Source organism: Plectropomus leopardus, chromosome 12, assembly GCF_008729295.1.
Source record: "Plectropomus leopardus isolate mb chromosome 12, YSFRI_Pleo_2.0, whole genome shotgun sequence".
Taxonomy (NCBI): domain Eukaryota; kingdom Metazoa; phylum Chordata; class Actinopteri; order Perciformes; family Serranidae; genus Plectropomus; species Plectropomus leopardus.
In genome coordinates, this window is record NC_056474.1 from 18,806,580 (window position 1) to 18,820,377 (window position 13,798).

At 39.2% G+C, this 13,798-nt stretch overlaps 1 protein-coding gene and 1 non-coding gene across 3 annotated transcripts; one reads left to right on the forward strand and one right to left on the reverse strand.

The window, feature by feature from the left end:
* Positions 1–542: 542 nt before the first annotated feature.
* Positions 543–12,537, forward strand: LOC121952013 (ceramide synthase 2-like). Of its 2 annotated transcripts, none has more exons than XM_042498522.1 (11): positions 543–666; positions 3,358–3,528; positions 4,892–5,009; positions 5,732–5,850; positions 6,103–6,160; positions 6,254–6,304; positions 8,794–8,886; positions 9,186–9,314; positions 10,059–10,168; positions 10,590–10,743; positions 10,908–12,537. In XM_042498522.1, exons 2-11 carry the CDS (start codon positions 3,362–3,364, stop codon positions 11,121–11,123), a joined length of 1,215 nt encoding a protein of 404 aa, XP_042354456.1. In that variant the 5' UTR covers positions 543–666; positions 3,358–3,361; the 3' UTR covers positions 11,124–12,537. The 2 variants fall into 2 exon arrangements, with proteins under 2 accessions (XP_042354456.1, XP_042354455.1); XM_042498521.1 differs by having other exon boundaries at positions 3,361–3,528.
* trnar-ccu lies at positions 11,430–11,502 on the reverse strand. The gene has a single exon. It is a non-coding gene; the product is annotated as a tRNA-Arg (tRNA).
* Positions 12,538–13,798: the final 1,261 nt, after the last annotated feature.

Genomic DNA, 13,798 nt, shown 5'->3' on the forward strand with positions numbered 1-13,798 from the left:
ATTTTAGCAGTGGACGCCATGTCTTTCATTAGCCACTAAACCATCAAGTTACATCCTCCTGATAGAAAAAGACCCAGCACCGGAAGCTTTCAGAATAAAGGTACGCCAGAGTTACCTTTACGAACACTTGCTGTAAATTGTCTGTGCAGAATTGTGGAGTAACGTGTGTTAAAACTGTTTCAAAATACCTCTGTAAGGGCGCAGATATTCCACTAATTTAACTTGTAAATAGTTTATGCCCGTGCCTCTGCCTAAATTTAAAAAAGTTACCGAATTAAACATTTTTTTTTAAATCACTTACGGTGCACTAAACTATCTCTGTAGTATCTTAAAGCAAACGTGCCATGTAATACAATTATACCTCTCTTTGCAACCACGTGTTCATTACGGTGTCTTAAATCATTAAAAACGTAAACGGTCATCTCTAGCGGCTATTAGTTTGAAAGGATGTTTTATCAGCGTTTCTTCTTCGTGTCTAACTTGACACCTGAACCGCGATAACTAAGCGACTCACTTTTTTTCTGTGGTAGTCGTGAAGGATTCAACAGTACTGAAGCGCATCATCAGCGACACAAGGCTGGGACAACTTCATGGTAGACGGTGGATTTTATTCTTCCGCCTCTCTTGAGATTGATTAGTTTATCATTTCCACACAACTGTCGCCAGGTGAGTCACAATTTCTTTCAACAGTTTAACAACTTAGTGTGAATATAATCTACTGCTGGTTTTTAGTCTGTTTTTTTAGTCTGTAGGCTATTCCTGCTTGGGCTGAATACGTGTGGTACTCTTAAACTGAGTTAATGCTTATTATTTTGGTATTTACAATAAAGTCTACTGTACTTTTAGCACTTTTTTTGCATTACAGCTTTATATATGTTGTTTTATAGAATTACTGATGGACTAAGTAATATTCCTAGAGGATAATAAACTTAATGCATTGTTTAGATAGATAGATAGATAGATAGATAGATAGATAGATAGATAGATAGATAGATACTTTATTAATCCTACAGGAAATTAAGGCATCCAGTAGCTCACAATATACAACACACAAAACACTGATACACACAGGGATAGAGAATAAACACAAAGGAATAAAAGACTTACAGTTGTGAAATTATGCATTTAGTCACATAAGATGGTATGTGTTTAACAGTGAAGGTAATGCAAATTCAAAGTAAAAATAGTGAGAGAACAATGAATACTGTGAAAAATACAAATTTAATTTAAATGTATGAATCAACACAAATGCAGATAGTGCATAAGGATAAAATAACCAGCAGGTGTCTGACAGTCCAGCAACCTAATGGCAGAATGCAGGTGAGCATTTAATCAGTGTCACCCTGCCATCTCTGTGAGGAGTCATATGGTCTGTGAGACAAAAGACATCCTCAGTCTGTGTGTTGAGCAGGACTGAGACAGCAGTTGCCGTTGTCAACAACTGACAATAGTTTCTTCGGGTCCTTCTTTCTGCCACTGACATGAGGGAAGGTGCAAGGTGCCAACCAAAGAGCCAGCGTTCCTCACCAGCCTAGTGTCTCTCTTCATGATGCTGCCGCCCCAGCGCATCACAGCACAGAGGGGAAACCTGACAGCTGATTGGTACAACACCATCCTCCTCCGGACATAGTGCCGGCTCTGCGATGTCATATGAAGCACACCAGTGATTGCTGACCAGTATGGTCAATTGTCCAACTCGCGGGTCTTCACTACATCCACACTGACCTCCACAATGGAGACTGGTTGCAGACGGGGCCTAGTCCTCTGAAAGTCCCCCACTATCTCTTTGGTCTTCAGGTGTTCAGCTGTAGATGGTTCAACCTGTTCCATGTCATATAGTCCTCCGCCCCGTCCTATCCTGTCCACCCACAATGAACCCAACAACTGCAGTGTCATCTGAGAACTTCTGCATGCAGCATGACTCATATTGTGCCTGAAAGCTGAAGTGTAAAGGGTAAACAAGACAGAGGAGCAGCACAGTCCCCTGTGGGTTGCCAGTGCTGCTGGCTAGAGCCTCAGAGAAGCAGTCCCTCAGCCTGTGAGGTGTTCAGCTGTAGATGGTTTGATCTCCATCATGTCAGAAAGTCTACTGCCACGCTCCTGTACTCGCCCCCAGTAAGCTCACCAGGCTCTGATTTTACACAGTGGACTCATGTTACTATCTAATAGCATGCAATGTTAATGTGCAAATGTGCAGCTCTCACAGGAATGCATGAGGCCCCGTCTCCATGCTGTATCCAGACTTTCTTTAATACATCCATGCTGATCACCCCTAATGCACCCCACAATCGCAGTGTCATGTGAGAACTTCTGCATGCAGCATGAGTCAGAGTTGTGCCTGAAAGCAGAAGTGTAGAGGGTAAACAAGACAGAAAAGCAGCACAGTCCCATGTGGTTTGTCAGTGATTCTGATCACGCTGTCAGAGGACAGTCCCTCAACCTCATCCTGTAGCCTCTCTGTGAGGTAGTGCGTGATCCAGGTCATGTCTCTGAGTAGGAGGATGGTGCTGAAGGCGCCTGGAGTCATTTGGTACACTGGGGTGTGCGATCTTTGGAACTGGGATGAGACATGTCTTCCACAGTTCAGGAATCCTCCCCAGTCTCAGGTTGAAAAATTGTTGAAGGTGCTCTCCCAGTTCAACAGCGCAGGCACTGAGCGATTGTGGACACGCCCTCTTCAGGTGTGTCAAGGTGTATTATATGAATATCGTGATATGAGACTAGATACTGAGAACATTTAAATGCACAGATAAGTGGAGCTACGGTCATAGCTCGATAAGGCCATTTAATTGGACTACTGTCCTTGTCCCAGTATACATCCACCGGGGGAGAACTGATTTACTGACATTAGGAGAGGAGATACGCCCTCTATCAGCTAGCTACAACAAACCTTTATTACAGTTTATGATATAGGCTGAATCACAATCATAACTTTTTATTTACAATAACTTTGGGGTTGAAAACCGCTGCGTCACGTAGCCCCCAAATTCTGCTTTCATTGGTAAGTTTTAAGCCGCCAAAAAATGTATGTAGTATGTCAGTTTAAGTGTATGCTATGCTATATTTAGAAAATTTTCACCATTTTACCTTGACGTAAGACAGCCCTTACTGACAGGGATTTGAGGCTATTATATGAAATCACCAAACTCTGTTGAGAAAAACTTTCGTTTTACACCACTGATGTATTGAAATATGTTGTATACTTAAACTGATACTGATATTTTAGGTGGCTTAAGTGTGTTTTGCTGTAGCCTTGTCTACAGCAGTAGAAGAAGAAGCTTTTGAAAACCTGATTTAAACATTATCTCCACCATGTTTTCGCGAATTTCTTCTTCACTAATGCCTTTCTGTCCACAGCAGAATGGACCGGCTGCCTGACTTCTGGAGGGAGGACTACTGGCTACCTCCAGGTGTGACCTGGAGAGACGTGGAACAGCTGCCAGACTCTGACCGACCACTTCCTCAGGACCTTCTCATAGCTCTGCCCCTTGCACTGGGCTTTGTCGTCCTCCGCTACGTGTTTGAGAGGTAAGACACGCCTGTTCTCTTTGCTCTGTGAAGATCTGGTTGATGTGTTTGGGATATTAGAAGTTTTAAAGGAAGACAAACATTTATTCTGCCTAACCTGAAATAACACTGACAACCCTTGTTTAATATAAAATGCCGGTATTGTGTGACTTGGTTCCATAGTATCGTTCAGCATTTCCTGTGGCTGAGAGTGAGCAGGTGTTTTGGCAGAGGAGGCATTGTTATCATCAGGAAAAGAAGCCTTTAGGGACGAGGACAGACAGAAAGAGAGAGTAATAGAAATGCTGTTTTAAACTTATAGCTGTTAACCAAAGTCTATTTCCATGAAATGCTTTTTCCCCATCTGATGCTTTTTACTTAGAGCTTTATATCCCAAATTTAATTAAACAAATGCTCAGCTATCAACTTGAAAGCCAGACTCTGGGTAGCTGCATATGATCGGTGCAGTGGGCTTAGGGAGTACATAACAAGCCTCATAGGCACTTTTTATGCATACGCACATTGTCTTTGGGGGTATGATAGGTTGAATACACCTCCAGAGTATTAGCTGTTTGAACATTCAGTGGAATCAAATGGCTTGTGAAACCCTTCCTATATATAGAGAGAGAGAGAGAGCTAGACAGTTCACTATAAAAGTGTTTTTATTAGTGTCAAAAATCAATAAATTTAAATTCTGAACATATCAAATAGTTTAATACTAATTTTGTTACTTCCTTAATCTGTACACTGGTACCAGCTGCACTTTCTCGCTCTCTCTCATTGTTAATGTCAGTCATTCTGCTGTTCTCTCCTACTAACCAAAAAGAGCCTTGTTATATTTACAATGATAATAAAATAATTAAAAGTTTAACTTGTATGCTTTCAATCTCAATTTTCCCTGTTATGTTGAAAATAGCTGCAAATTTCAATATTTTTTAAGCTATTCTATTGACGTTACAAATACTAGTATTGTGACAATGCAACAGTATGCTGGTTTAGAGAAACATTTTGCATACAGTTTTCTAACGTTGAAACATTTCCTTTTACTTCTCTAGCCTGCTTCTTTTGCATTGATGCAAATTTCATCTCCTGGGAATCAGTAAAATGATTATCATATGTAATCTTAAATACAAATATCTATCAAGAAGAATGATAATACTACACACCCACATACACACACACACACACTGCTTTGTTGCCTGTCTGAACGCATGTTTGCAATACAACCGTCAGTTATCCTAGTAAAGTGTTTGCTTTAGATTGACTGTTGAACAGCTTGTACAGTGAGTATGGCTAAACAACGGCAGGCTGCCGCCCTGACAGTCTCACAGTGGGTGTTACTGGTATATCATCATTTCTGTAAGCTGTCCTTTGTTGCCTCCAGGTTTGTGGCCCCACCCATAGGCAGATGTTTGGGGGTGAAGAATAGAATACAAGTGGCTGCTGTCCCCTCCCCAAAGCTGGAGTCGTTTTACACCCAGAGGAGCAGACAACCGACACAAGTGAGTGAAGAGGGCCTCAGTTTAACTCCATTTGTAGCATGTTTTTATGTCATCAAAGAGAAGCTGGAAAAGGTATACAACAATGGGTTTCTCAAATATTCATCTTAGGCATTGCTTCTGTTGCTTATTTGCTGCTGGGACAATAATCTGTAAGATAATTACAGTGGTGCATGGACGTTGTGAGAGAAACATATCCTTGTTCCTGGAAAACTTAGCCTGAGGGAAACACCACATTTACAAAAGTCATAATCACCCATTATTGTCTCACAGCTTTTTGTATATCTATATATACTAAAACACTTCCTGAAAATTACTCATACATTTTTTCATCTCTATGTATAAAAAAGAAACAAAGAATATAGTTTGTATAAGACTTACCTTCGTCACACAGTCCGATTTAATTAATCCCAGCAGGCTTGTTGGTTCAAAAGCTGCAGATGATCAATAATCTGCTGTGGGAGATATAAACAAAAATGACTTCACTTAATCAGCACACATTTACATTTTGCAGTGTCAACACTTAAGGAGTAACTTAACACTAGTGTCCATTGAGTAGACAGTGAGTTAAGATGATCTCTGCCTTTGTCTGATCTCCCTTTCAGTCATTTCCTCTTTTACGTCTGACATTTCTGATAAAATTACATTCAGATCATCCAAGATCACTTTCTGCTCTTTCTATCCCTCTGCAATTGATCGATTTCTCCTTGCCATTCTTGTTTCAGAGTGAAATTGTTAGTTTGATGTTGCTGTGTGGAAAAACACAGAGGCAGGTTGAGACCTGGTTCAGACTTCGCAGGAACCAAGACAGGCCCTGTCAAACCAAGAAGTTTGGTGAAGCTGCGTAAGTGCTCCCTCTCTCCACAACCCTGTTATTGTCCAGTTTACAGATGACTTTCCTCCACAACACTTCTGTCGCCAGTCAATGTAAAATCCACATATAGCTGGGGAAAAGTCCCTTAGAACTGGTTTCATTTTAAGAATAATATCTGCAAAAGGAGACACTTTCAAGCTGTGTTGATTAATTGGTAGACTTGTTTATAGTGCCTTTTGTTTCAGTGTTCAAAGTTTCTGATCTGAGTGTTTAATTTCGCAGTTGGAGATTCTTTTTCTACCTCACGGCCTTCATGGCTGGACTGGCCTGTTTGATTGATGTGAGTATGAGTTTAAAATACATTTCTAGCAATAACATTGTTGTTGTTATTGAGTTTTATAGCTTTAAAACTTTCTTTATCTTTTCTGTACAGAGACCATGGTTCTGGGACCGCAGGGAATGCTGGCGGCAATATCCAGTTCAGGTCTCACTGCTTTGGCAAATGACTGTGCCCTATTTTATTCTTACATTTTTGGAGCTAATATCGTCTTATATCAAAACATCATGAGGAAAGCTGTTAACTGTGATCGGTTTTCCAGGGTAGTCAAACTGAAATCTGAGTTTGAAGGAAACAGATTAAAAATTTTTTAAAGAGGAAATGTAAAACAAGCACCACGGTAAACTAATATATTTCCTTGTTCATTTTCCTGAGAAGAGTGCATACAAAGAAATATATATTGATTTTTAACTCTTTCTGTTTTTGCATCTTAAGCAACTCTACCCTCACATTTTCTTGTAAAATGATTACTTAATTTTAAGGCTGCAAAAAATGTTCGATTTCATTATCAATTAATCTGCAGATTTTCTTGAACTAGTAAAACACAAACACATAAAAAATGCTCGTTACCCCAAAGTGACAAAATCGAATGTCTTTTTTTTCTGATCAACACTCCACAACCCAAAGATAATAAGTTGTTATTCCACCGCACAGGTGATAGCTGGAGGCATTATGTTTAGGGTTGTCAGTCCGTCCCATTCTTGTGAACATGATATATCAAGAATGCCTGGAGGGAAAATAAATTAAAATTTAATTTAAATTTTAAAATTTAAAATTTAAAATTTGGCACGGATATCCACTTGGACTCAAGCTTGAACGGATTACATTTTGGTGGTCAAAGTTCATAGTCACTGAATTAATTAGCCAATCATGAAAAGAATCACACAAATGTCTAATACAATTAAAATGATGAAGTGATGACATTTTATAACCAACAGGTCAACTTCACTGTCTGTGACATCATCATGTTTTGCAAAAAACACTTGCCATTTTGGCCTTTATTCAACATCATAACTCAGGAACAGAAGCAGAGACATTTGGTCAGATCCTGAATTGGTTACTATAATCTTGGGTGCCCATCTTGAAACTGTGCTGTCGGGGGTAAGATGTGTGTGAAGCATCTATGTTTTCACAGACATAGAAGTAAACTGTAGCTGCAACTTGACTGGTTTGCGGAGACATACAACTGGGGCACTCTTTGCCAGATATTGACCGATGGCTGACGGTCGCCTTGCTGTGTCAGGGCCCTTAGAGCTGTCCACCTGCGATTGGATCACCCAAACATGCATGTTAATGCCAGGTGTAAACAGGGCCACAGATTACTGTTGAAAATTGCAGTGTCTGCACCACTTTAACTTAGCAATAACCTGTTCAAACTGGTTCAACCCAAAGGTCGATAGATCGAAACTATCCTCTGCTATGTCGGCATTTTACAGACTAATAATGACACTCTCTCTGCATTACTTGTCTAATTTCACTCACTATTAATCGTGACTCACTGTGGCTTCAGCACACTGTAGCAAAGAGGGTAAACGATCACATCCGTCATACATCACTCAAAATGTAAACCATGGCTGTTTAAATTTTGGGATACAAATACTGGGACTTTAAGTGAAACTATGTATACTGCCACGCAGTTGTATGCCTCCGTGCACCACTCAAGTTGCATTTAAAGTTTACATCTTTGTCTATGAAAACATGGATGATTCACACACATCTTTAACCATGCAGCACAGAAGATCCATACAACCAGCACAGTTTCAAGGTGGGCACCCATGATTCTTGAGTAATGGCCAAAAAACATGATTTATGAGGTTTCCCGTGACCTTGACTATTGACCTTCGACCACCAGACTCTCATCAGTTCAAGTCCAAGTAGACACTCGTGCCAAATTTGAGGAAACTCCCTCAAGGCCATCTTCAGATATATCATTCACAAAAATGAGATGGATGTGTCAAATTGTGTCAAATTTTAAGGAATTTCCTCAAGGTGTTCTTGAGATATCATGTTTCCAAGATTGAGACGAATGTAAGGTCACCATGACCTTGACCTTTGAACACCACAAAATCGAATCAGTTCCTCTGCGAGTCCAAGTGAACCTTTGTGCCAAATTTGAAAAAATTCCCCAAAAGGCGTTCTTAAGACATTGTGTTAACATGAATGGGACAGATGACCTTTGACCTTTGACCACCAAAATCTAATAAACTCATTGTTGAGTCCAAGTAATTGTTAGTGTTCAATTTAAAGAATTGAGGTATTCGTGAGATATGCGTTCACAAGAATGTGCCTGACGGACGGACAACCTTAAAACATAATTCCTTAGCTATCCTTGGCACAGAGGAATAAAAAATCATTGAAACTTTACTGAGCTTTAGGCATCCTGTCAGTAACAGATGCCCTGTAGTTGGTCAAGTCATTTAAGAAACGACTGTTTCTCAGCATAGACAGTTTGGAGTTCAGGGTGTCTTTACTTCTCTCCTAACAACAATCTCCTGCTTGATCCATATTTAAGTGTGAATCTACTATAAGCTTACCAAGCATGACTGAGCTAGCTCACATAACAACTGACTTTGCTGTTACAGCTCAGTTGATTTTGAATAACTTTTTAATTGCTATTGCATCATGTTTTTCCACAGCCCATGGAGAAAGCTCATTACTGGTACTACATGCTAGAGTTGGGATTTTATGGCTCTTTGCTCCTCCGGATCTCTGTGGACATCAAGAGGAAGGTGAGGACCTCGAAACCCATTCATTGCTAAATGTTACACAACTGAGTTTCTAACCTACATTGCCAAACAACACATTTGCCCTTTAGAGAAGGACATAAAAGTGAAGGTATTCGCCTTGTGTTTGCTCAAGACTGGTCATATGTCATGCTTGAAAGCTTGCACTTCTGCTTTAAAGAGAAACTTCACTTTACACATGGTTAATAAGTGACTTTAAGAGCAGCGATTTAAACTATTCTGTTGGCTAATGAAGTTCATTTTATTTCACTGATGTTCTATTTACTGTATGTGCACTTTGCCAGGATTTTAAAGAACAGGTGATCCATCATTTGGCTACCATCTTCCTGCTCAGTTTCTCCTACTGTGCCAACTACATTCGCATTGGCACCTTGGTCATGCTGCTTCATGACTCTTCTGACATCTTGCTTGAGGTAATCTCAGATGTTCTGTCCCTGTTTCATGTAACGTTGTCGGGGTTTGAAAGAGGAACCTGTACATTAAGTGTCCTGTGCCATCTATTCAGACTCTAGGGCCCTAGCCAGACAGTCACATGGGACCGTACAGATATAATTAATCTCTTCGGGGCATGTCACCATAGATTCACTGCCACGTTGGCCATTTTTCTGCCTCTGTGTAGCCCTACTAAACTGAGAGAATAATGTCTAAAATTGGAAAACAACAGTTAGAATCTCAATTTGTGCTTTTGGTTGTTCTTATGAGAGAAGTATCTTGTGTGAGCGGTCAGCAGGCAGATCCTGTGACGGAGTCCTGATAGCTAAAAGCACTTTAGTAGCCCTTGGTGCCCTCTGTTTACCTGAACAAAACAATGGATTGTACTGTACATGAAAATTTAAAGAATGTTTTTAAAAAAAGTTTTTGCACTCAAGACATGTAAAATGAAAAAACGGCAAAAACAAGAATAAAGAGATACGAATGATGCCTGTAACATTTAAAATATATGAGTCTGCTCATGTTACAGACTCATGAACGACTGAATTGACCCGCGCTCATTTGTATTTACACCGCCTTTTTTCTTTACCCTAGTATTGGCTCAGTAACTCTTTTTTGCATAATGCACAACTAATGTTTTGTTCAGTGTGGGGACTTCGCTTTACATATAGCTCTAGTAATGGTTTGTACTTGTTTGATGAATAGAATCATTTGTATTTTTGCAGTCTGCCAAGATGTTCAACTATGGCACTGGCTGGAGGAAAATGTGTGACACACTGTTTGTTGTGTTTGCTGTGGTCTTCCTTGTGACTCGACTGGTGATATTTCCCAGCAAGTAAGGTTAACTTTTAAGTAAACTTTAACTTACTTTACTTAAAGGTCTGGTGTGTAGGATTTAGGGGCATCTATTGGCAGAAATGGTATATAATATTTATAATTTTATCTATAATGTTTTTATGAGTTTATCATCACCTTAAAATGAGAATTGTGTTTTTGCTACTTTAGAATTAGATGTTTATATCTACCTACGGATTTTATTCTACAGTAACCCAGAATAGCCAAATCAAGCACTGGCTCATGATAGGGCAATTCATGTTTTTGCATCCGACACTGTAGGTCACGCTCGGCACATGTGAGAATTTTCAGTTCTTCAACCTCACTGCTAGATGCCACTACATCCTACACACTGAATTTTTAATGCAAAGTGACTTGTAACAGTTTTTTCAACATTATTCCAATTATTTGATTACTTACAGAATCATCCATACCACCCTGGTACTGTCCATGGAGGTATTTGAACCTTTTGCTGGCTACTACTTTTTCAACGTCCTCCTGATGGTGCTGCAGGCACTTCACATCTTCTGGGCTGGCCTAATCATACGTATGGTTTATAAGTTCCTGAAAGGAAAGGTGAGAATCGGCATTAAAATCAACCATCTCTGATTAATAGTAGTAATTCTTGGATAATTGCTTTCATATGGAAATACAATTCAAGTCAGTTCCTACATTAAAATCCAAGATTAGACAGGTTCTTTAGCTTTGTGTTACATGTTTAACCATTTATCTGTCTGCAGCTGGAAAAAGATGAACGCAGTGATGAAGAGAGTGAGGTTGAAGAGGAAGAGGATGATAAAGGAGGAGATGAAAACACTGATCAAGGAGATTATTGCTGGGAGAGAAGTAAAGACACTCTGAACTCCAAACTGTCTATGCTGACCAACAGTTGTGTCCTGAATAACTTGACCAACCACAGGGCATCTGCAGCCGACAGGATGCGTAAAGCTCAGTAAAGTCTTAATGATCTTTTTTGTTCCTTTTTTTTTTTTTTACATAAAGTCCCAGTTTTTGTATCCCAAAAGTTAAACAGCCATGGTTTATATGTTGAGTGATGTAAAATGCACGTGAACCTTTACGCTCTTTGCTGCAGTGCCTGAGCGCGTCAGTGAGTCATGATTAATGGTAAGTGAAATTAGACAAGTAATGCAGAGAGAGTGTTATTATTAGTCTGCAAAATGCTGATATAGCAGAGGATAGTTTCGATCTATCGACCTCTGGGTTATGGGCCCAGCACGCTTCCGCTGCGCCACTCTGCTATGCACCCCAGATGGGACTCGAACCCACAATCCCTGGCTTAGGAGGCCAGTGCCTTATCCATTAGGCCACTGGGGCTGTGGCACCTGCTTATGAACCACTGTGAAGAAATCACTGTTTACTGACAGTGGTGCAGATGCTGTAATTTTCAACAGTGATCTGTAGCCCTGTTTACACCTGATATTAACATGCGTGTTTGGATGATCTTACCCTGACACAGCAAGATGACGGTCAGACATTGGTCAATGTGTGGCATAAAGTGCCCCATGGATGTTGCATGCATGTTTTTCTCTAGGCCAACCCCAAAAGCTAACATCGCTCTTGGCCCCTCGTCAAAAAGCCTATGGGATTTTTTTCCATTGGATTTTTTTGTTGTAAACAACACACACACAGTGACAGGGCTAACTGTTAGCATCACATGGCTAATGTTACCTAACTTTTATTAATTGGTTCAATGAGAGTCGAGCAGCTAAACAGCTGCTGCTGCTGTGCTAGCCTTTGGTAACAGGGCAGACATTGAACTGACTTGTCTGGGAAGAGAGTGACTCCAGAGACGTTCCTTCAATTCTGCAGGAGTAATGGCACTGACAGAAGTAGGCAGCCTTCAAAGTGGCCCAGGACGCATTAGAGTACAAAAAACTGTGGCCCTATGCAGCCCAGACCACCTCTGAATGTGGACTGAGCAATCCAATCTCAAGACACATTGAAGACACATTTGGTGCATTAAAACCTGTACTAACAGCTGTCCACTTAGGTCCAATCACCCAGGATGAATGTTAATACCAACTGTAAATAGAGCGTGTGTGTGAAGTGAAATCAGGGAATGGTGAGTGTTCAGTGCCTGTTAGATGTTTTTCTTCATTATAGCCTACGCTGCACACTGTTTACACAGCTTGTCATACAAGTTCACAACGCACATGTTTGAAAACAGAAAAAGAGATTTTGACTGAATAATAGAACAATAGCAAAAAAAGGTGTAAACACAGATAGCTGATGTAAGACTCAGTATAGACAGAGGTGGTTGTTTAATATTGTAAAAAAAATTTAAATTGTTATACAATATGCAGTAGACATTTAAATGCAGGAAATAAAGTGACAATATTACGTCTTCTATGTATGTCTCTTGTGATGATTCCAGGCATTTAAATAGTTTTGATAAGAGACTCAGTATAATTATATGGTTTCATTCAACACTATTTTATATCATAATTTGACAGTCTATCAGCAGGATCAATGGATCAATCAAAGTACTGAGATACTCTACTTAAGTAAAAGTAGTCCTCCTAACACAGTGAAAAAATTGTCTGTTACAAGTAAAAATCCTGCATTCAAAATTGACTTTGTAAAAGTATAGTCAAAATATACCAAGTTACCAAAGTAACCTATTCATTTAGCAGAATGGCCTTATTCAGAAAAATGTATATATTATATTATATTACATTATTAGATTATAATTATCAATGCAATAATGTGTTAATCACTTTAACATTGCAGCTGGTAAAGGCAAAGCTCATTTTGATTACTTTATATGCTATTGGGTAGTTTGACCTGTATTAATTCATCATAATTTATTTGCTGATTCATATTTTGTGCTAATAATCTGACTATGCAAAGTAACAAGTATTTTAAGTTATCTAATAAATGTGGTAACGTAAAAAGTACAATATTTCTCTCTAAAATGTCGTGGTGTTTTAGTATACAGTAGTAGTAAATAGAAATACTTAAGTAAAGTACAAGTACATCAAAAATTATACTTGACTGCAGGACTTGAGTTATTGTACTTAGTTACATTCCACCACTGGACATGTCTATAAGTGTCAGTGTATGACAACTGAAATGCAACAATTTGTATGTCATAAGTTATATTTTATTCATTGCTTTAGAATAACTCTTAAGTATCTGAGTTTTGGTCTTTATTGTTAACCCTTTCATACTGCTACTGTTTTATAATATTGCATATATTGTATATATATTGGATTTGCACCTTTTTGTTATTTTAATTTTCAGATTTGCACCATTTCCTGCTTTGTATTTAAGTATTTTTTTTCCTGTAGCACAGCGCTATCTGGTGGCTCGTATCAAGATGACACTAATAGGCTGGGTCCTATCTTGCTATTCTTAAATATATTAGTCTAAAGTATGTGTCTAATTTAGACATGTAACATACTGTATATAAGATAGGATAGGATAAGAGAGGATAAGAAGGTACTTTATGTACCTTGAAACTGCTGTGCAGCAGTTGATATACAAGATTTTAACTCAAACATTCAATGATCAATCATGTTAACACACTAACAGTGTTCAGGACACGCACAGTGGAAAGAGAGGTCACGTTAAATACTTTCAACTTTAGCCTGTCGAAGTTTTTTTACTC

Bases quoted from the DNA above. Each gene is read 5' to 3' on its own strand.
- LOC121952013 (XM_042498522.1), top strand. From the start codon at position 3,362: ATGGACCGGCTGCCTGACTTCTGGAGGGAGGACTACTGGCTACCTCCA. The intron at 3,529-4,891 runs GTAAGACACGCC...TGTTGCCTCCAG, and splicing joins CTCCGCTACGTGTTTGAGAG to GTTTGTGGCCCCACCCATAG. The intron at 6,161-6,253 runs GTGAGTATGAGT...TTTTCTGTACAG, and splicing joins GACTGGCCTGTTTGATTGAT to AGACCATGGTTCTGGGACCG.